Raw genomic sequence first — 22,118 nt, 5'->3', positions numbered from 1 at the left:
TCGTTGGATAATAATTATACCATCACTTGTTTATTAACACTTGACAATTTTATTTACAATTTTATACAGTTATTTACGCTTTCTTTCGAGCGAGCCACTGATGGTAAGCTTCCAGCGTAGCACTAACTGCGCTTCAAAACGGCTAGCTATAAAGCTATAGCTATACAAAGTTATAAAACAGAGATCTGTCTGGCCCAAACGATGACAAACACTGCATTACCAAACATAACACAAGAGTTGTTACTCAGGAAGGCTTAATGCTGACCATTACTACCTTACCTTCGGTACGTCATGTATGCAGTGTTATTGTGTTAGTAATCCTCTTGACTTTAATCTTGCTGTGTTTTCATGTCGTTTTTCTAGCCCAGTCCACTTCATATTTTCTAACCGGGTCTATATAAAATCAAGTAGGTGTTTGAATTGCAACTCCGATTGGATTAAAGTTCAGATTCGAATTAGGATTAATGTTGGGATTAAGATTACTGACCTTTTCTTGTCGTAAAATTTCTTGTTGTTGAAAAGTGCAACGTTTGTTTGTGGTTGATGAATGTCGAGTTATTGACTCGCGTTCTATGGATAAATGATATATGTCCAAAAAGACAAACTAATTGAATATAACACTACTTTTTTTAACCGGAACGAATATAATGCAGAATATCACGATAATTTGAAAGAACATTGCAAATTCAGTAGATATTTAGTACGACAAGCAGAGTTCAAAGTGTACGAAAATGCTACACAATTTGCAACCTAATTCAGTCTGGCAAAGAATGTGATTTATACCATCAATTTTCACGCAAATTTCACATGCAGAGCCTATACAATATTCTCTGCAGACAGATGCATCATACTGTAGTATGCTTACCAGCTCGTCTTTGCTCCAATTTCTGCCTAAGTTCTTCAACCTTTGGATCGTTTACTTCTGGTTTTACAGCTTTTCGTTTCTTTTGTTGCCTACCAAAGAAGGCAAAATAATAAAATTAACCTTTTGGTGTCATTTAGACTTCATATAAGCTTGAATTTTTTTTTGTTGCAGTTGCATCAACGATGGCACATTAATATACAGCACATGCGTTATCCAGTTTTTGTTTTCAGATCAGTGGTACCAATTAGTTTCGCTTTCTTACCTCACCATAGCTTCATTCTCCTGTTCTTCTCTACACTTGGAAATCTTCGCTAGAGTCTTCATTAGCATCTCATCTTTCTCCTGAAGAATACAATTGCATACATATCATATCTGACGCAGGTTAACATTTCTTATTTTAGTTCTCAAGTCATCAAATACACCGACTTACGACTTTAGATCTGAGGATATCATCTCGTTTCTTTTCAAGCTCTTCTTCTTCGGCAGTTTTTAGTAAACTCAATCTTTCCCTTAACTTAAGTAAGAGATTAGTTGAAATTAGGTCGAAGGCGATGGTTTTTGTGCTATATAAACAATGGTGTTGGATGTATCAGAATCCACATCCTGCATTGAAAGTCCTAGCGTTGGTTCTGTCTCCTGAGCTCACATGAGTCACATCAATTCTTACGTACACCGGGCTTACGACAACAAATATTAGCAGTGGTTTGACTCATACGACAGACGCATGTCATATATTTGAATGAAACCCAAGTTTAGACAAACCCCATTAGGGTAAATGGTATATAACTCTAATATATCTTCGAGAAAAATTGGGGTGAATGGAAAGCGAGTCGCATAACAGATAATTTCGAGTTCTTCAGTACCTCTGCGATGGACATTTCATTCAGAAGCCCAGCGCCTGAAGTTTCCGTCAGGTCAACATACTAGATCAAAAGAAAAAAATATCACATAGATTTGTCCTAACACATTTCTAACACTGTTTCTGGCGAGAATCTATAAGCAAAATGTATTATTAACGTGTTTTATAAATATGGTTTCTCTCAATGGCCACAAACTCTATGTTGAACATCCATGTTTGTATAACTAAAATTTACCTTAAACCTAATAACAGGAACACTTTCGATTGCTTTTATTTTGGCAATCAACGATACTTTCTGACGCATTTCTTCTTCTGCCTAAATGAGAAAAAATACATGATTTACAACATTCCTTAAAACACATTATCTTCATGGAAACCTATCATTTGCTAATGTCGCAGGCTATTTTCGCTCAATTATAAAGTTATAATTAATTGACTCACTTCTTCCAAAGCCCTTTTCATTATTTCTCGACTCTCCTTATTCACTTCTTGCACTGAGGAAAAATGTAGAAAGTGGAGTTACAAAGCTGAGCTACGTATTCAGCTGTGGCCAAATTAGGTGCTACAACTGTTTTGAAGCATTTGAACACATAGCTTTATGAGCTTATGCACATACGTTGCCTTGTGTTGAAGGGGTTGGACGGTGAAGATGACATGATTTGATTTTTTTAAAAAAAATTTTAGCAAAAAATTGTCGTCTATTGCCTGAACAAGAGCAATACTGAGAGAGACTGTTATAGATGTGATACGAAAAAAGAGAAAAGGTGCTTTGTCATTTCTTACCAAGTTTCTGTTTGTAGTTCTGGAGACGTTTTCTCGATTCTTTCGTATTTTGATGTCCCTGCATTGTCTCCTCAACCAAACGTCTGTGGAATATGATAGTTATGTTGTGAGTAGTTTGATCCAGGCCCGAGCAAGAAAAGAAGGCTTGATCACAACTGTGATATACCAGGGTAGCGCTATAGATATCCACTCTGCATGGTTACAGATTTGTCAACTTTGACTATTTATTGATTCTTGGAAGCCATATCCAATACTATAGCATCTTAGATTTAGTGAAAATTATGGTTCTTATAACTTAACATAGCCACAAAATTTCGACTGGTTCCATGAAGAATAACAAAATATTTAATTAATTAAATACTGCAGGATGATTTTCATTTCGACAACCTTTCTGGGCGTTGATTGGCTGAAAAATGGCGCGAGATAATGTGGTTTGTACTAACGTGCGCACGAAAACCACTTTCCGCTTTTTAGTCTCACCTCATGTCTTGTTCTTCTTTAAATTTTTTCTCTAAATATTCCTTGATCATCTCCCTCGTCTAAAAAATCCCAACATTTTCCAGTGTTGCTTAGAATTTGCTGAAATACCGTAGTAAAAATGAAGCTGCAATTCACCAACCTCTTCCTTAATCTCAGCAACTTTGCTTTGGTTCTCCCTGATTAAGTTCTGCCTCGCCATGATTGCTTCTTCATAACTCAACATTCCTTCCTGTCAAAACAAAACACATTTGAAATTTGCGTATGGTTCAGCAGTGGTTCAATGCTCGTGTATTATCACAATTACTGTTTTCAAAGGGGTTGAGCTTAGGATATAATGTCAACCAAGAACTTGTGAAGTTACATTCATCGCAAATTCTTTGCATCGTATATATAGCCAAAAAAGAAGGAAACCCATCTGGAAAAATGAAGATTTCACCCTCTGGAAGAGAGTCCCCACCCTCTGAGATACCGAGGTCTTGATACAGATTAGATGAAACGATAGAGCTTCATTGAACTTACCAATCTTCTTCGTTCAATGTCTGCGAGCTGTTCTTCCATATCTTTCTGCACGAAGAAAAAATATTCACATTTGTGTTCATAATAGACACTTTAATGCAAGTACAACTATAAGTGATGGGTATGGCGGACAGACAGACAGGCATGCAGACGGTCAGGCAGGCAGGCAGGCGGGCAGACAGACAGGCAGACGGTCATGCCGGCAGGCTGGTCGGCAGACAGCAAGTTGTACAGATACCTTTCTCATATCTTCTTGCCATCTGTAGAAATCCGTAGCATCTTTACCACCCTTCTCTAGTTCCATCAGCCTACAAAAAACAAAAATAGTTAAAGTATGAACTAAACAAACTTTAACCTCAAAAAGCGACCCAAACAATGATTAGAAACAAAAACAAAACAAACAAAAAATAGTTAAAACACTTCACACTTTTTTATCTCATCTTGTTCTCTTTTTTGATACAACTGTCCCTCTCTCATGATCGTAGCTGCGTTCAGTTTGATGGGAAGATTATCATGCTAGAAAATGCCAAAAGTTAGGAATAATTTAACACACTATTGTTTAAATTATTATGCCATTTCATAAATTAATTGAAATGTGGTAGATGGTGTTGGTTCATTAGCTGCATGAGGTGGGATGCACGTGGAGAGTTTAATAGATAAAAATAGCTAAAAATAGATAAATTAATATAAAAATCCGCAAAACAATAAAATTGCCGTCGTGTAGATCGCGAGATCTATTTACAGACGGATAAACGAACATCTGACTAACAGTGGCAAGATGATTGAAACAGCTCTTGGTAAGATCAGTGGCGTAGCCAGCCTGACAATTTGTCCCGCTATGCTAATATCTTGGTGTTTCATTGACTGTGAAAACAATAGATTTCTAAAGACACGAATAATTATAATAACTCGAAATTTACATAGCTGGACAAAGTCGTCAGGCTGGCTGCGCCACTCCGTAAGATTTTTAAAATCTATGTGATTTATACCATCAATTCTCCCGCAAATTTCACATGCAGAGCCTATACAATATTCTCTGCAGAGAGAAGCATCATACTGTATAGCATGCTTACCAGCTCGTCTTTGCTGGCACAAAAAAAGGGCGAGGCACAGACCCACCAGCCAGAATGACTTGAGGCAAGTGGTCAACGAATGCTGGCAGGGTATTGAACGTGCGACATCAAAAAACCTATGGAATCTATGCCAGCAAGAATAAAGGCCGTTTCAAGAGCAAAAAAGAGGGACACTAAGCATTGTCATGTAATGCATGTTTGCACATTAACATACGTTAAATGAATATCATAACATCTCATAGTTGTTGTGCAGCGTGTATTTTTCAGTTTACTTATTTCTAGTTCACTTATCGGTAAGGTTTTTCTGTAGAATATATATACATATATATACTATTCACTCGAGTGCGTCTGTCTCATAGCATATACCGTGCTATTTGAGAGAATATTCGTCCACTCTGATTTCATCAATCGTTAACCGACACTTATTTAGTTACAAAGTCTAAACGATATCGAAAGAAAATGGCCTAAAACGGACACTCGAATTCTGAGAATCGGAAATCGATTCCAGGAATTATATTTCCGTTTATAAGGTTCAAATTGTTGGCGCCATTTTCAAATGTGCACTTGATTCCGGAATCTCAACTGAACGTCCTCGCAGTTTTGACATGGCGATGAGAGAGAGAAGAGAAGAAAATGAAGATCCCAAAACAAAAACAGTCCGGGGGGAACGCCTAAGATGGAGCGTGTGGCGTGAGGTCATGGTACCATACGATATCGGCGCTGAATACCCCGAGATTTATTCCCCTCGAGCTGCTCGTCATGGCGTTAGAACGCACTTTTACAACGAAAAAACTCTTCAGAAACTTGACAGACAATGTTCTAACGAATACGAGAATTGTTGTGGGGTTTATGAATTAAAAGTTGAGAACGACGATCAAGAAGCAGTTGTTTACGTTGGCTCTACACATCGAGAAGATGCGAGTTCTCTGTACGAAAGGATCAGAGAATACATGACCCACGGAAGCCACATAAGAAAGATAATTCAAAGGGCTCTTGATCGTGATTTTGAAATCCATGTTCGATGGTTGAAAATAAAGGAAAACCTCTGCCCTGGAATAGACGATGATGAGTTGGCAGAAATTATTGAAAACACGTATCTGGAAAAGTATGATTACGCTTGGAATAAGCTTTCCAACGATCAACGGAGACAAATTTTTGGCATCGCGGTTAGAATATAAACAAACTTATTCTCAAGGAGACCTGGTATTTTATAATAGAAATATGTTTGTATTGTCTAAGTATGCCATTACTCTAACTACTTGTTATGAACGAATAGATAGCTTCGATATAGACTAAACGGCATCATCAAATTTTAATTAAATGTATCAAATGTGATGTAACTTAGGCCCCGTTTACACTATACCGGATTCCCTTATCACGATATCTGGTTAGTAGCAAATGCTTATTATTTTGACCATGTTTAATAGATTTGGTATATTTATTTCGATCTGAAACAGTAAAATTTTTATGCCTTTTAATAGCTACAAAATTTGACCCACTCCGGAAGCAATCCGGTATAGCGTAAACGGGGCGCTACTTTGATAGCATTCTAATTCGCGTTATCTTACTTATGCAAGCTTTGTGATTCTTAATATCCTGTCTTTGCAATCAATAAATGAAATATATGGTTGTGTGCAGTTATCCGTTACACCGATGGCTACAATTTGATCACATTTTAAAAATAATCACGAAATTTTAACCCGACACAGAAAATAACCCCGGCCGCTTTGTCTGTTTTTCAGAGGATGAACATCAACTTGCTGAAATATAACAGAAAGATCTACTTCGGCGAATTTTGTCATGTCGCAAAATGACATCAAAATTGAAAGTACTTAAATGGGCATTCGGATTCGAGGAATCACAAACTATAGTTCCAGGAATTGTATCTTGGTTGCCATTGCCAACAATTTCGGTCGTATGTATGCCTGTCATGCTATGGCAGCGAAATTACAGAATTTGCATATGAAAACTAGCTAGAAAATTGCCAGATTATAAGGTTACGATAGTCAATGAGGTGAAAATTATCAGATTTTACTTGCTAAAGGGCAATTCTTCAAATTTCGTCTTCTTATTTTGGGTATAATTCGAGAAGTATTTATAATTTTGCACTCAATTTTGGCAAAAGGCTAATCGTTAGCAGATTTTCTATAAATGTAACATGAAAATGAAGGATCCTATGGACTTTAGTGTTAATAGTATACGCGTCTACATGGTCTACGCTGGAAGAACCATATCCTCAAAAGGTAAAATAAATTCGTTATCACCTAATTTTTAAACAGGGCCATTGATCTTCATGGCAGCAACAAGATCCTATTTTGGCAAACGTAAAAAGTGACGTTGATTTTAGGAAATTTAGCGTTCTTAATTCTATAACTATACATTTATATTGCAAGTTCGACTGTGTTCATTGGTGCATCCGCTATCGAACAGAACGTATCGCGGACTCATACATTGTTGATAATGGCATTATTGGCGCCATTTTTGAAGAGACAAGATTCAAATTACCTCTCAACCAAACGACCTCGTAGTTTTGACCATATTTGACATGAGGAGCAGAACGGATAGAGAAGATGAAGAGCAAGACCCTAAATCAACAAAGTTCAGGGAAACGCGACTAAGATGGAGCAAATGGTATGAAGCAATGGTTCCACGTGTAATCGGCGAGGATGACACAGAACTTTACTCGCTGCGTTCCGCTCCGCCGGGTTTCAGAACACAGCATTATTACAACAAGAAGACTCGTAAGCGGCTCTTAAAACAATGTCCCAAGAACGAAAAGTGCTTGGGAGTTTACGAATTGAAAATTCTTAAAGGCAGCAACACAGCAGTTGTGTACGTGGGGTCAACTCACCGACAAGCTGGAAGATCGATGTATAAACGCATTAGTGAATATATGAAAGACGGAAGTCATATTAGAGAAATCATACAAAGAGCTCTGAATAAGAAGTTTAAAGTCTATGTTAGGTGGATGAAATTGAGCCCAGGAGATTCTCTCAGAAGAGACGGGAAAAAATTGGCGGAGGAGCTTGAAAACAAGTTTCTCGGGAAGTATAACTACGCGTGGAACGAGCGTTCAAATGGTGGGAGAAGAGAAATTTTTGACATTGATGTTGATATATAGTTAGTTACACTTAGATTGCTTTAAATCGATAAATTTAGTATAAAGATTGTATAGCTACTGAGAACTGTAGTTTATTTTACTATATCCACATTCCCAACTATACTTGCTATAAGCTATATATATAAATACATGCATGCATGCACTTTAATAAGTTTCTATAAGTAGCAGCTAGCCTATATTGTATGTTATGCAGTTGTGAATTTAAGCGAATTAAATTCTTAGTTGTTCTAACTACGCTTTGGTTAACGCACTCTTATATTTTCACGATTTGCAACGCAATTCTAGATCCAATATTCTAGCTAAGAACTTTCAAAAAACAACTGAATAAGTCCTGATATTTTGAATATCATATATATACATATACACCCGTATATATATATATATATATATATATATATATATATATATATATATATATATATATATATATATATATACACCCATTTGCAAAAACGTTGGCCGCAGATAGATAGATAGATAGATACTCGAAGTGTAATTAGAATTGCATATGATTACATTTGCATGGGATTTCAATCATATTACACAACATATGCAATTCTAATTAGGGTATCTATCTATATATCTATCTGCGGCCAACGTTTTTGCAAACGGGTGTATATATATATAAATAAATATATATATATATATATATATATATATATATATATATATATATATATATATATATATATATATATATATACCCGTTTGCAAAAACGTTGGCCGCAGATAGATATATAGATAGATACCCGAAATCTAATTAGAATTGCATATGTTGTGTAATATGATTGAAATCCCATGCAAACGCATTCATATGCAATTCTAATTAGACTTCGAGTATCTATCTATCTATCTATCTGCGGCCAACGTTTTTGCAAATGGGTGTATATATATATATATATATATATATATATATATATATATATATATATATATATATAGTGGATCTAGGAAAGGTTGTCCGAAAATATATACATATATACAAATAGTTGTGACATGTGACCACATATTTCGATCACGTGTCGCACTTAATTACGCATGCAAAATCGTTAAATTCATAGCTGGCAAAGCGTAAACAATGTGACAACAGGCTATTAGTAAAATATATACCTTCATTTATTTTATCTGAGAGCCCGTTTATCACCGAATGTCAGCGTTTTCTAATTGATCGGCGATTTCCCTAAGGTATAACTCTGGATGTCTGAGAATTATTTCACATATTGCCAGTTCCTCATGCTGGTAAGTGTTGTGCTACAAAGAGGCCTGCCAAACTTATGGGGCAACGTAACGTTACCAGTATTAATAAACAGGTTGAAAACGCGATTTACTGTCCTTGGCGAAACAAACAAATCGACAGCAACCATGGTTGAAGACCTGTTATAAAACAATTTTTGCCACACAATCCCCCATCTTATATAGTCTGAATACGGCTTAGGCATTTTACAACAAAAATATCCCAACTAAGCAATAACCTTAAAGCAATTTTGCAGCGTTTGCATGCGTAATTAGATATGACACGTGATGGAAATATGTGGTCACATGTCACAACTATTTGTATATATTTATAAATTTTCGGACAACCTTTCCTAGATCGACTATATATATATATATATAATTATATATATATATATATATATATATATTATATATTATATATAATATATATTTATATATATATATATATATATATATATATATATATATATATATATGTACGGCTCGGGGGTGAAAAATATACCTTCCCACTTTTATTGATTGACTAGAGTCTCTTTTTATTGATTTGGGCAGGATTCTTCGATATTGAACGTCTACACTACACATTAAGTTCCCGTTTATCGATATATACACCTATATACAGGGGAATTATTCATATATAAATCATTACCAGATATTAGAGACAAAATGGCTGTCGCTTGTACACTAATTTGCATCACAGCCATGCATCATTAATGGATGAACGTAAAAATTTACTGCACTTATGATTAAAGGTTAATGAAGAAAAGATTGCGACGTAGCTGTGCCCAGACTGATGACCACGGAGCAAATACGTTAAACATGGTTATATATTTGCAGGTCTTGAACGTACAAAACATTTCTTCTAGAGGATATTTTAAAAAGGAACGAGTTTTAAATTAAATCGGCCATCATCTTCCGTTTATAATAACACAGGTGATTATATTAATGCGCATTTCGAAGATTTCATCTTTCGATAGATGTGAACGAGTCGATAATCTACGAACGTTCAAATAAAAAGGGCACTTATACGGAGACCATTCATAACTACTCACTCGATTGCGTCTGTCAAACGAAAAAAATCTCGTTAACAAATGGCATACCGTGCCATTTGGGAGAATATTCGTCTACTATGATTTCATCAATCGTAAACCGATATACTTATATATAGCTACTGTCCTACCTTAACAATATATACATGAAATGATTGCGAAATACGAAGGACGAAGATCTGTTTCAATTTTATCGGTATTATAGTTACAAAGTCTAAACGATATCGAAAGGAAATGACCTGAAACCGACACTCGATTCCAGGAACCATATTTCCGTTTATAAGGTTTAAATTGTTGGCGCCATTTTCAAATGTGCACATGATTCCAGAATCTCAACTGAACGTCCTCGCAGTTTTGACATGCCAGAGAGAGAGAAAAGAGAAAAAAATGAAGATCCCCAATCAAAAACAGTTCGGGGGGAACGTCTAAGATGGAGCGTGTGGCGTGAAGCCATGGTACCATACGATATCGCTGAAGACCCCAAGATTTATTCCCCTCGAACTGCTCGTTATGGCGTTAGAACGCACCTTTACAACAGAAAAACTCTTCAGAAACTTGACAGACAATGTTCTAACGATTACGAGAATTGTTGCGGCGTTTATGAATTAAAAGTTAAGAAAGGCTATCAAGAAGCAGTTGTTTACGTTGGTTCTACACATCGAGAAGCAGAGAGTTCTCTGTACGAGAGGATAAGAGAATACATGACCCACGGAAGCCACATAGCAAATATAATCCAGAAGGCGCTTGATCGTGATTTTGAAATCCATGTTCGATGGTTGAAAATAAAGGAAGACCTGTGTCCTGGAATAGATGAGGATGAGTTGGCAGAAGACGTTGAAAACGAATATCTGGAAAAATACGACTATGCTTGGAATACGCGTTCGAACGGGAAGCGAAGGATAGTTTTTGCTATTGGTGTTAAAACGTAGATAAACTTCTTCACACGACATTTATCAGTATCCAAATGGTAGCTACTGTGAAAAATTATTACTTTGCTTACTATATATAATTAAAATACTTGCAATGAACTTTATAAATAGGAAAATTGTCGACCTTGGTATCCTGCGAATTTAGTACATTATAACTTCCTGAGATAAAAATCTAATAGAACGGCTGATTGGCACCGTAAAATAGTTATATTTCGTTTACTACCTACATGCAGTTATTTGCTACGAACATTATATAGATATATTAGATTTCACATTGTATTCCAATGGCAATGCAGCCAATGCTTAAATACATGCATGCATTTCAGTGAGTATATGTTAGTATATTGCATAATTAAATTCTTAGTTGTTGTAACTACGTTTGGTTAAATAAATGTATTCCTATATATGTTTACTCGATTTGCAAGGCAATTCTAGATTTAAGTTATATACTACATCAGCACATTCGGAAAAGCGCTAAATGCATTATTATTATTATTATTATTGAAAAATTACACATCAAATAGCTATTCTAAAAAGCTAAATTGCGATGCATATTACAATATTATGCTAAATTGCGATGCATATTACAAACATACTATATGCTAAGTATTGCAGTTAAAATTTGTCCTATCATATCTTATATCTATAAAAATTGGTATATCATATATTAAGATCGTAAAGTATTAAAAAGTTATTACGAGTCCTGGTATTTTGAACTGATTTACACATGAACGCGTCTCGCATGTGAAACATATATCTCCTCTAAGTCTCCCTTTAATGATTCAGGCAAGATCCTTCCATGCAGTTAAATGATATATACATAGGGAAATTATTGATATATGTATGGGGTCAAACCGAGTCCAACAGGAGAATTTTGGTATTTTACGCAACCGTTCAAGTCTGACTTGACTTTTATCCACTTGTTATATGCTTGTTCAGAATATACTTGTTCAAAATTCCAGAAATCCTAATATAAGACAGCCTGAACTGTCTGTTTAACGTCTCTGTCTAAAATTTAGCACTCATTTTGACTTGTAAGCTGCAACGGAAGTATAATTCCCGGAACTTTGTCTCCGATTTTGCGAATTTGAGTGCTTGTTTGAGGTGTTCACTTTCGATATTAAAATATACTTCCTGCATATAATAGAATAATTTCTAAACGGGAACGTACGGACAACTAACTATAGTGAGGCAAAGGACTCAAAAACTTCATCTGTGATAATCTTTGTTCGTTAAGGGTAAAACTTCGGCTAGTGTTTTTTTTTTATTTTGACAACACGTGAAATAAAAAAATATTATATAGGTCTTGCTGTCTGTTAAATTAATTAAAATTGCAAATGACCCTAAAACCTATGTAGGTATATGCCCTTGTTAACGTTGAATTTCGAAACATTCTAAACACTTCCGGTGATGTAAGAAGTGTTTCTGCTGCAAGTTCAAATTACTATGGCATTGTTGAGGCAGCACTATTTAAGAATCGCACTATTCAAGAATCTCAGCTGAACGCCCTTCGCAGTTCTGACGAGAAGCTATGGTACCAGACAACATCGGTATGGCAAACCCGAACGACGCTTTCCACAACAGAATCATCATAGAAGGCATTACTACAACAGTAGAACTCGTAAGAAACTTTTCGACAAATGCTGTCAGAAATGTTGTGGGATTTATGAATTGGGAGTTCGAAGAAACAATCAACGAGCAGTTGTGTACGTTAGGAGTACATGTAGAGAAGCAGGAAGATCCCTACGTGGACGGACGGATAAGCAACACATGCTTCACGGAAGAGATAATTCAGAGAGCTCTTGTAGCGGGGTTTAAGATCTGGGTACGATGGATGAAAGTAAGCGCACACCTTTTTAGGAACGCTGAACAGGGAAGAGAACTGGCGCAAAAGCTGGAAAACAGGGACCTGCGAAGCTATGATTATGCTTGCAATATTCGTATGAATGGTAGGCGAAGGACAATTTTTAGTGTTTTTAATATCGACGCGCGTCCAACATTAGACAAACCATTTGTGATTTGTAACGTTTTAGTATAGAAATTGTGCTGCATAATATTAGATATATTTTATTTAATATTCACATAATTATAGTAATGAACCTTTTGTCTTTGTCGACCAGGAAACGGCGGAAGCCTTAATAAGAACATTCCTATATAATAACTAAAGCTATATTGATAAGCACATTCTAACAAATGAAATGATTATCTGTGATGAGTAAGCAACCCTCCCCCAACAATTATTCATCATAACGTTATAATATAATTAGTTAAGTTTAATGTCTTTTAGGGCTGGTAGAGTACATAGACATAGTCATAGTACCATTTTTAGATCAGGAAATTAGAATCGTTTTTTAAATCCATGTGAATTAAGTTTGTCGAAATTAAACAGCGCGCCAAAGTTTCCCTTCCCGTATAGCACTCAAATGGTCATGAAATCAAACCTCTTCAGACACACGCCTTTATAACAAGGACAAGGTGATACAGATAAACAGAGTTTAGATATTGTAAGTTATAAACATTATAATTATATTATATATATATATTGCAGGGCTAATCGAATTCTTTTAAAATACTGCCAATGCGATAACGAAAGGAAATAACTTAAAATGTGCATGCATGGGCACTTGAATTCCCATCCTCGTCCCAGGGCCTAGCTCCGTTGCTCTCCACATGTGGAGAGCAACGGAGCTAGGCCCTGGGGACGAGGATGTTGAATTCCAAGAAACGGAAGTTGGTCCCAGGAATTATATTTCCGTTAAAGCCGAGAGAGAAAGGATTAAATTATTGGCGCCATTTTGAAAGACGGTTGCATGACTCTAGAATCTCGAACTGAACGTCTTTGCAGTTTAAAAATGGCGGAGAGAGTAAATAGAGAAGATATAGATGATCCCCAAACAAAGCCCTCGAATCCTTTAAACTGGAGTGAGTGGCGAGAAGCCATGGTGCCATACGATATCGGCGTTGAAGACCCCGAGATTTATTCCTCTCGGAATGCTCATCAAGGCGTTTATAGTACGCACTTTTACAACAAAAAAACTCTTCAGGAACTTCACACACAAAACGATTTGGGCGTTTATGAATTAAAAGTTGAGAAAGGTTATCAAGAAGCAGTTGTTTATGTTGGCTCTACACATCGAGAAGCAGAGAGTGCTCTGTACGAGAGGATAAGAGAATACATGACCCACGGAAGCCACGTACGAAATATAATTCAGAGGGCTCTTGATCTTGATTTTGATATCCATGTTCGATGGTTAAACGTAGAAAGAGCTCTTATTGCTAGTTTAGGCGATATTGAAATGGCAGAAGACGTTGAAAACTTATATTTGGAAGCATACGACTATGCTTGGAATAGGCGTTTGAACGGTGAGCGAAGGGTAGTTTTTGATATTGGTGTTGAAATATAGATACACTTCTTCACACGAAATCTATCAGTATCCAAATAGTATAGCTACTTATTATACTTATACTACATGTAATTATAATATAATTAATATTTGTTATTATTATACTTATACTACATGTAATTATAATACTTGGCATGAACTTTATCTACAGGAAAATTCTTGACATTGCCATTGGTATCCTGCGAAGTTAGTAGCTATATTATATAAACTTCTTCAGATAAAAATCTTATTATCATACTATATCTTAATATAGTTGATTGTCACCGTAAAACATTTATATTTCGTTTACTACCCAAAGACAGTTATTTGCTACGAACATTATATAAGATATTGATTACTGAGATTTCATATTGTATGTCCAATGTTTATTTCATCAAATGTATTAGATCAACAGTTAATGTATTATTACAGTTCTTTCCATTATTACTGGCAGTTTTGAGATGCTGTAACTGTATATTCTTTGCCTTTGGTCATTATTATGTGTTCTTTAGCAATCATCATTTTAAATTCTTTTGTAATAAAAAAATTCTAGAAAAATTCATTCCACAAAGTGAACGTTTCAAATATAGTTCGCACGGTACCGGATTGCCATCAGAACATGCAAGTCAAATTTTGAAGTAAGTAAAAAACAGTGAAGATTTTTTATGTCCGAGGTTTGAATAAAATACTAAATCTGTCAAATTGATAAGCATTTGCTAATCATGGTTGCTTCATAACGGCAAACGAATTATAGATTTCGATTAAAATAACTCCAGTTTGGCAGGCGAGCTTGTTCTGTGAGAGCCTGACATGGGAGCAGACGCTGTGGGTCGCCCGCCGTCTACGTTCATCGATACTCTCAAGAGGGATGTGGGGGCGAATTCTGCCTTAGAACTCGCTCGCTGTATGACAGACCGGGAAGATTGGCGTGCCAGGCGTGCGACTCGGCTGAGGTCGCAAGATGATGATGATGATGATTAGGAATGGTGTTAAAATTAGATTTGCACGAATAACATGCTTCGGTGATATTTACGGGTAGTGTTTTCGTTAAAAGTTCAAAATAATTGAAGCCATTGTTGAATACGCAAGATAAATACAAGAAATCACAATTGAACGTCGTCAGTGTTTTGAATGGCGAAGAGAAAGAGAGAGAATGAACCTGACCCTCAATCAAAAACGATCAAGAAAAAGCTTTTGCACTCTTCTCATGTAAACGTAATTGTACTTTAGTATGGATTTATATTAGCACGCGCGATCTCGCTTGGTAGGGCTAGCCTTCCCTGTGGGGCTCATGCAAACAGCCCCTAAAGCGGCATAAATGGAGCGCGTGGCGAGAAGCCATTGTACCGAGAAGTGTCGGGACTCGGGGTTCAAGACGGAGAGCGTTATTCCCCTCGTACTGTTCGCACGTTGAAATCTGTTATTTTGGTATAAAAATTGTACTGTGAAATATTAATACTTCATTTACTCTGCTGTGAATATTATATGATATAGATTTGATATTGCATGCATGTTCAAATTATGTGTAATTTATAATTTCATTAAATGTAACAGACGAATAGTTTGCACTATTAGTGTAGTATTCCAGCTTTATTTGTATTTTTGATTGCATCTAAAAGAGGCTACGAGTAAGACTATGTGAACCCTTGGCGATAGACAACGCAGTGTTGACCTCGGGGTAAGAGGATCATGGCTAAATTCCACAAGCCCGTTTCGTATTTTTTCAAAGAAATGTAGTATATTTTATAACGGACAGCCAATGAAGAGCAGGCAATGCCCATCTTCAAGTTGAGATTTCATTCAACATGTATTCATGGATTAGTGTAGTGAGAATGAAACCACAATCAAATATTTGATTACCGCGCAATAATCCGAGTTTGCTCGACCAATCAGAGGCCAGAATTCTCGATAATCATGCACCTTTGTAATTAAGTTCCAATATAACCAGGGAGCAGCGTTGCAGCGTCCTCAAATAACTTAGCATATATCATACTATCTCTCCTGACGAAAGCCCTCAGGTCGAAATGTCGAGAAGTGTTTTGTCTATTTTAGGCAGTTGTTATACCACATTTGACACCTTAGTAATTATATCAAATATTCAAATTGCGCATCGATACGAAATATTCATGTCACCTCCAGGGACTCATCATAAAATAAAACTATGTGTTTGTTTTTGGCTCTGTTTGTTTTCAAGCTTTGACATATTAAAGAACTGAACTGCTATTTCCTTTTACGTGATTTTATCGGCCGTAAACTGTAGGTACCTTTTACCCACGTATTATGTCTATAGAGGTCGTCCTTCCAGAGAGATCCTGCAACAGATATTATATTACAAAGCTAACCAATACAGAAAGTAAATGACGTGAATGGACAGTGATTCCAGGAACCAGAACTTCTGGTTCCTGGAATCACTGTCCATTCACGCCAGAAGTTCAAGGTCCAATCGCATTTCCGTTGGAAGTTCAAATTTTGGCGGCATTGTTGAGAAAGTGCAATACTGATTTCAAGCACACACTCAAAGGGAACGTTTCGGAGTCGATGAGAAATGGCGAAGAGAAAAAATAGAGAGACCATAAAAGATCCGAGATCAAAAACGATCAATAAAAAGCGACATAGATGGAGCGTGTGGCGAGAAGCCATGGTGCCGTCAAGTGTTGGTACTAAACACGGAAAGCTTTATTCGCTTCGTACTAAACGAAAGGGTGTTAAAACAACTCATTATTACAACGAAAAAACTCGCCAGCAACTGGCCAAGCGATGCCCAGATAGTGAAAGGTGTTGTGGAATTTACGAGCTGAAGGCCGTCAGGGGAAAGAAAGAAGCCGTGGTGTACATTGGCTCGACCCATAGAAAGGCAGGACGATCTCTGTACGGACGGTTGAGTGAATACATGACCGATGGAAGCCACATAGAAAAAATAATCCAGAGAGCCCTTGACGGAAAATGTCGTGTCCATGCACGATGGCTGAAAATAAGCGGAGACCTTTGTCGTAGGGATAGCGGCGTAGAATTGGCGGAACAAACAGAAAACGAGTATTTGGAGAAGTATGATTACGCTTGGAATAAGAACTTGAATGGTAAGCAAAGAAAAATATTTGGTATTGGAGTCGATGTATAGTTACACTTCACATATTTAGGAAACTATTATTGTAGTAAAAATATGGTACTGCAAAAAACATTAATATTCCATTACTATATGTATATGTCATTTGCTGTGAACTTTAGGATAGATATAAATTTGCTGTAGATCTATATAGATGTAGATACGATCTTAATATGTTCAAAAATATGTACTGTACTTGATTGAATACAACGAAATAATAATAATTATTCAATGAATATGCGAGGGTATAAAACATTGGCAACCACTAAAGCGGAACGCTTGGTTATAGTTTTCGACGTTGAGTGTGCAGACGAGCGCAGCTCAATCAACCAACCCTGCAACCCACACCTCGGTCGGTCGTACTCAGACTCGCACGCAGCGCGGCGCGGTGCAGACAGGCTGTTCCAGCTTGTCTCCGATGCCGCTGACCAAAATTCATCCCCATACCTTGTTCAATCTGAACATGAATATGAGTGTTGCTGGATCGTCACTTGCCTAATTTCCAAAATTTACCCCACGCATTTACACCCTTAAAGTCAAGCCCGTATATGTAAACAAACGGTTTGTTAATTTTGAACTTCACTACTTTTTAAAATACGATGTGCTGTCTGAATATCTAACACTATTTAGGTTCGTTACGCTTCTAAATTAATATGAACTAGAGTTTATGTTAAGAAAAAATAAGAAGCATGCGAAATTTAGACATTCTCACATCAGAGGTCCCTGACTTGTTAAGAGCAGAACTTATGCGCAGAACGGACTTGACTTCCAGTTTAAGGGTTTAACGGCAAGCTATTGTGGATAAACTAGCGTCGGAAACTACTTAAAAATTTTTGAATAAGCTTGGAGCAAAAGGTGTTGCTTCGAAGTTCAAATTTAACTCGAAAAACACGACAGTTCGATATTAAAAAAATTACTCAAAGGCACGCTAGTTTCTGGATATAATAAACATGCAATAATCATCAAATATAAATTGTGTATACGTACTATGAAAGACGGAGCAGGATTGGCTTTCGCAGAATCAAACCTTAACCTAGAGGGAATAAAGTTATGTTTTTTAACACAGCTAAGACCAATTTTAGGATGTCTGTGTCGATGACTGTAGTCTTTAAAACTTTTCAAACGAATCGCTTACGTACTTCGATTCTTTCTCCGCTTGTATTTCGTACATCTTCCTCTGAGTTTTGCCCGATTTCTGAGAATTGGCGCATTGGAATTGCGAAGCATTGGCAGTGATCAGGTTGCTCTAAATTGCGAGAAAAAAAATGATCTCATACCTCAAATTCAAATTGTCCATTTAAAAAACATTCTTTGTCTGACGCCAGTCAATATATTCAGGAGAGCTAGCGCAAGGGCCAAGAGCGTTATTAGAGCTCTTTAGACTGGGGATTACCATAGAATTCTAACCACGTAAACTAGCTTTATACGTTCAAAATATAAGATGTATATGCAATGCATTGCACGGCCGACGCCGATAAAAAATACCTCTGCCTTTCTCCTGTTCTTTGATCTCGCCTCTTCTAACTTAGAGTTGACAGAGGGCGTTGCATATGTGCTCTGGGGAACCTAAAGTTTGACATGGAAACGATGCGAACAAGTAAAATCGTGGGATTATATCGTATCTGGGTCCGGACGATGTACTGGGACCGGGGCTGGCTAGACAAGATATTAAGATGGGGAAATGCTTGCACGAGGTAATAAAATGCATTCGGCAATCTGTGAAAGATATGATTGATAGGTAAAATTGACATCAGTATACTTACTGGTTTTGACGGCTTTAACTTTGGGATCTACGTGTTTGTAAGAGAAAACAGACTTCATTCAGCATACGTGTATATAATAATTGTGTTCAGCATAAGGGGACGTGTTTACTAGTATAAAAAATCGCCCACTACTGTACATACCTTTTCAGGAACGGGAATACTCCGTGGTCTTGGCTGAGTTAGTTTAAATGGCTTCATATCTAGAACATCACAAAAACGAACTTTTCAGGTATTGACGATCTTATGATATAGGTATGAATGATCAGACGTGGATTGAATGAGGGAACATTACAATCGAAAAAAATCAGACGTCGCATAACAGTCTTGCAGACCGCTGGTTCGATCAGATTTGTTCGGACCAAACTGGAAAGGACGTTCAACTCTAGGTGTGCTGTCGAGCCTCACCCAGGATCATTCCAATCAACAGAACAAAACTCCTATCTGATAAGATACAAATGCTTGTTCGTCAGTCTGTCTCAATATATTACAATATAGAGGTATAAGAACATTCCAAAACATCCAGGTAGACCTAGTCCTATAGTTTAGGCTGTTATCAGATTGGATCGATACATAAAAAGCTATTCATATTAGGATATTCATGCATATATGTAATAATATATTTCTCACCGGTCTTGGGTTTTCTTTGCCGTTCAGGAACTTGCCTACTGGTGATTTTCTCTTCCAATCTCAATAGTATCACATCATGTAGCTCTGGAAGCCAGCTGTAAAATACAGTTTCCATTCTTTAGTGTTTTCAAAGAAAAGGACTCGGAAGCTAATTGCGAACAAGTAAGGTAGAGTATGTGCACTGTTCAATTGTATGTTAAAGTTAATTCAGTTAGAATGTAGCAAATTAGATTCGTTCTTCTATATATTAATTAGGCTTACAAAGATGACATATGACGTACCTTAGCAAGGTGGAAACTAATGTTGTTTCAACATAGGAATGATCGTACAATTTGCACCACTAAAATATAGTTGAAATTTCATATAACCAAATGTCTTATACTATAATTATTAGGTAACAGATGTTAATTACTCTCGCACTGACAAGTATGTGGAAATTAAACTAGCTTGTTTGCTAGGAAAAATAAAATATTAGAGAAAAAATAAATAAAAAATAATAATAAACTAGCAATTTTTTAGCCTGTATATACTTTTATAAGTATAAGTTTTTGAAAAGTTGAACCACTGCTTTCATGACCAAATAGGATATATAGCTGCATGTTTACCTCATCAGCCATCCATGTTTTAATGTTCTTCTCGTCAAGGAAAAATTTGAAGAACCTAAACATCTTATTGACGTCCTGGGTTGCAACCAGTTTACGTAAATAACCAACTCCAAGTTCTTCCAACCGAAACAGCACCAAATAGCACAAGACTGATTGAATGGAAAAAATGTTCAGTTTGGTTTGATTGCTATCAATTAAATTAAGCCCCCACCCGAAGGTAGATCTACATGTAATTATCTCATTCAGTCTCCTGTACATTAGCTGCTGGGTAACCAGGTGCATATTGGCAATATTGAAACCAGGAATTAATTGTTGCAACAAATTCTCAAACACACCCTTCCATCATACCTGTGTACAGGTTTTTATCTGTTCGAAGACAATTTTTGCCATCTTTTACATAATATGCATCGACAACCACCTAGAGATAAAGAAAATGCCAATTTACCAATACAATAATCTAGCCGATTGTTTTCCCAACAAAACTATTGCCAAAACAAGTTTTAAAAACAATATGTGCATTGTTTTAATGCTCATATATTTAGTTTTTGTCAGAACTGGCAATAATTATCGTGCACGCCACACCACAGTGCACTGTTTTATATACAAAAATATATTGTACTATGCCGAAACAGAAAAACAGGATGTTTTCAGGTGAATCTATCCATTGAAGGGCATATATGCAGATACAATCAAGGTCCAGATAAATATTGCCAGCAGAACCTCATTAAGTACTGAATACAATTAAGTTGCCTAGGGGGGCATGCAATATTCAATGAAGTTTATGCCAAAGATATTGGACACTGATTTATAAACTAAAGATTTGGCATATCTTTAGCATACAATTTACAGGAAATGTACCATGAAGGAATACCTGGATTGGTAGATGCCAGCTAGATGGAATCTGCTTTATTACAGTTAACAAGATGTACAATACCAACCTTTGTAATGCTCTCATGTCTGACACACCCGGAAAATACTTCAATCACAAATACTCTTGTATTTTCATCTGTTACCTAAGTTAAAAACAATGAAATATGAGTTACCCAATTTATATTTAACAATGCTGACAGATAATTCTTGTGTGATGATCTAGGTAGAATGATAGACAAAAACAAAATGGTTTTGTCTCTCAAATTCTCACCGTATTCTTTTTCAACCAATTTTCTACATGTTCTTCAACCCCGTGAGTGGATGAGTTGTAAGTATCGAGAACCTCACTTGAATATTTCATCAATAATCTCACAGAACTCATGATGTGAATTCTACTCTACACTTTGACTCAACTCGAATTTCGCGTTAAAAACAAATAGATCTTAATTTTTATAATCAATGAAGCATGCTACTTCAAATAACTATAATTTCCTAAGAAAAATCTTTCATCAGAACAACAGAAGTAGTTCAAATTAAACGAAATATACCTTGCACTTCTAGTTTATGAAAGAATTGCCAATATGGCGGCTCCTTAGCAACCGCCTTGACAACAAAGCTTTATAGAGGGACACGGTGGGACCTTACGGTACAATCCACTTGTACGAGGGAAATTCAAATCACAGTGTAATTAGCGCAATAAATATTTTCTCTATGAACCCAGTCCCTAACCGACACACTTTCCTAATCGCAAATACGAAATCCGTGAAATCCGTAACAAACCACCAGAACTCAAAGATAGCTTTTCATGGTATGCCAAATCTTTAGCACGTTTCAAAAGTCAAAACCTTCAGACTCA

The 22,118-nt window shown here is 36.4% G+C and overlaps 1 protein-coding gene across 1 annotated transcript; it reads right to left on the bottom strand.

Annotated features, from left to right (window-relative positions):
- Positions 1-25: 25 nt before the first annotated feature.
- Positions 26-21,844, bottom strand: LOC114516128 (cilia- and flagella-associated protein 99-like). The gene is made up of 25 exons (XM_028535509.1): positions 21,534-21,844; positions 21,331-21,405; positions 20,741-20,810; positions 20,393-20,541; positions 20,069-20,127; positions 19,788-19,882; positions 19,302-19,360; positions 19,161-19,187; positions 18,883-18,963; positions 18,537-18,643; positions 18,385-18,430; positions 3,931-4,019; positions 3,742-3,811; positions 3,507-3,551; positions 3,127-3,216; positions 2,988-3,046; positions 2,508-2,590; positions 2,166-2,218; positions 1,960-2,040; positions 1,729-1,788; positions 1,296-1,379; positions 1,128-1,207; positions 866-954; positions 488-570; positions 26-393 (listed from the first exon to the last, which is right to left on the bottom strand). Exons 1-25 carry the CDS (start codon positions 21,642-21,644, stop codon positions 304-306), a joined length of 1,935 nt encoding a protein of 644 aa, XP_028391310.1. The 5' UTR covers positions 21,645-21,844; the 3' UTR covers positions 26-303.
- Between the last annotated feature and the right edge of the window lie 274 nt (positions 21,845-22,118).

This window comes from Dendronephthya gigantea, unplaced genomic scaffold (assembly GCF_004324835.1).
Source record: "Dendronephthya gigantea isolate DGI-Jeju-01 unplaced genomic scaffold, DenGig_1.0 000005F, whole genome shotgun sequence".
NCBI classification, from domain to species: domain Eukaryota; kingdom Metazoa; phylum Cnidaria; class Anthozoa; order Malacalcyonacea; family Nephtheidae; genus Dendronephthya; species Dendronephthya gigantea.
Note: the sequence above shows the minus strand (reverse complement) of the source record. Positions and strands in the feature narration are given on the sequence as shown.

Coding starts and splice junctions, on each gene's coding strand:
- LOC114516128 (XM_028535509.1), bottom strand. CDS start 21,644: ATGAGTTCTGTGAGATTATTGATGAAATATTCAAGTGAGGTTCTCGAT. Junction 20,811..21,330: donor GACATGAGAGCATTACAAAG/GTTGGTATTGTA, acceptor CTTTATCTCTAG/GTGGTTGTCGATGCATATTA. Junction 4,020..18,384: donor ATCCTGCTCCGTCTTTCATA/GTACGTATACAC, acceptor GGCATTTTCTAG/CATGATAATCTTCCCATCAA.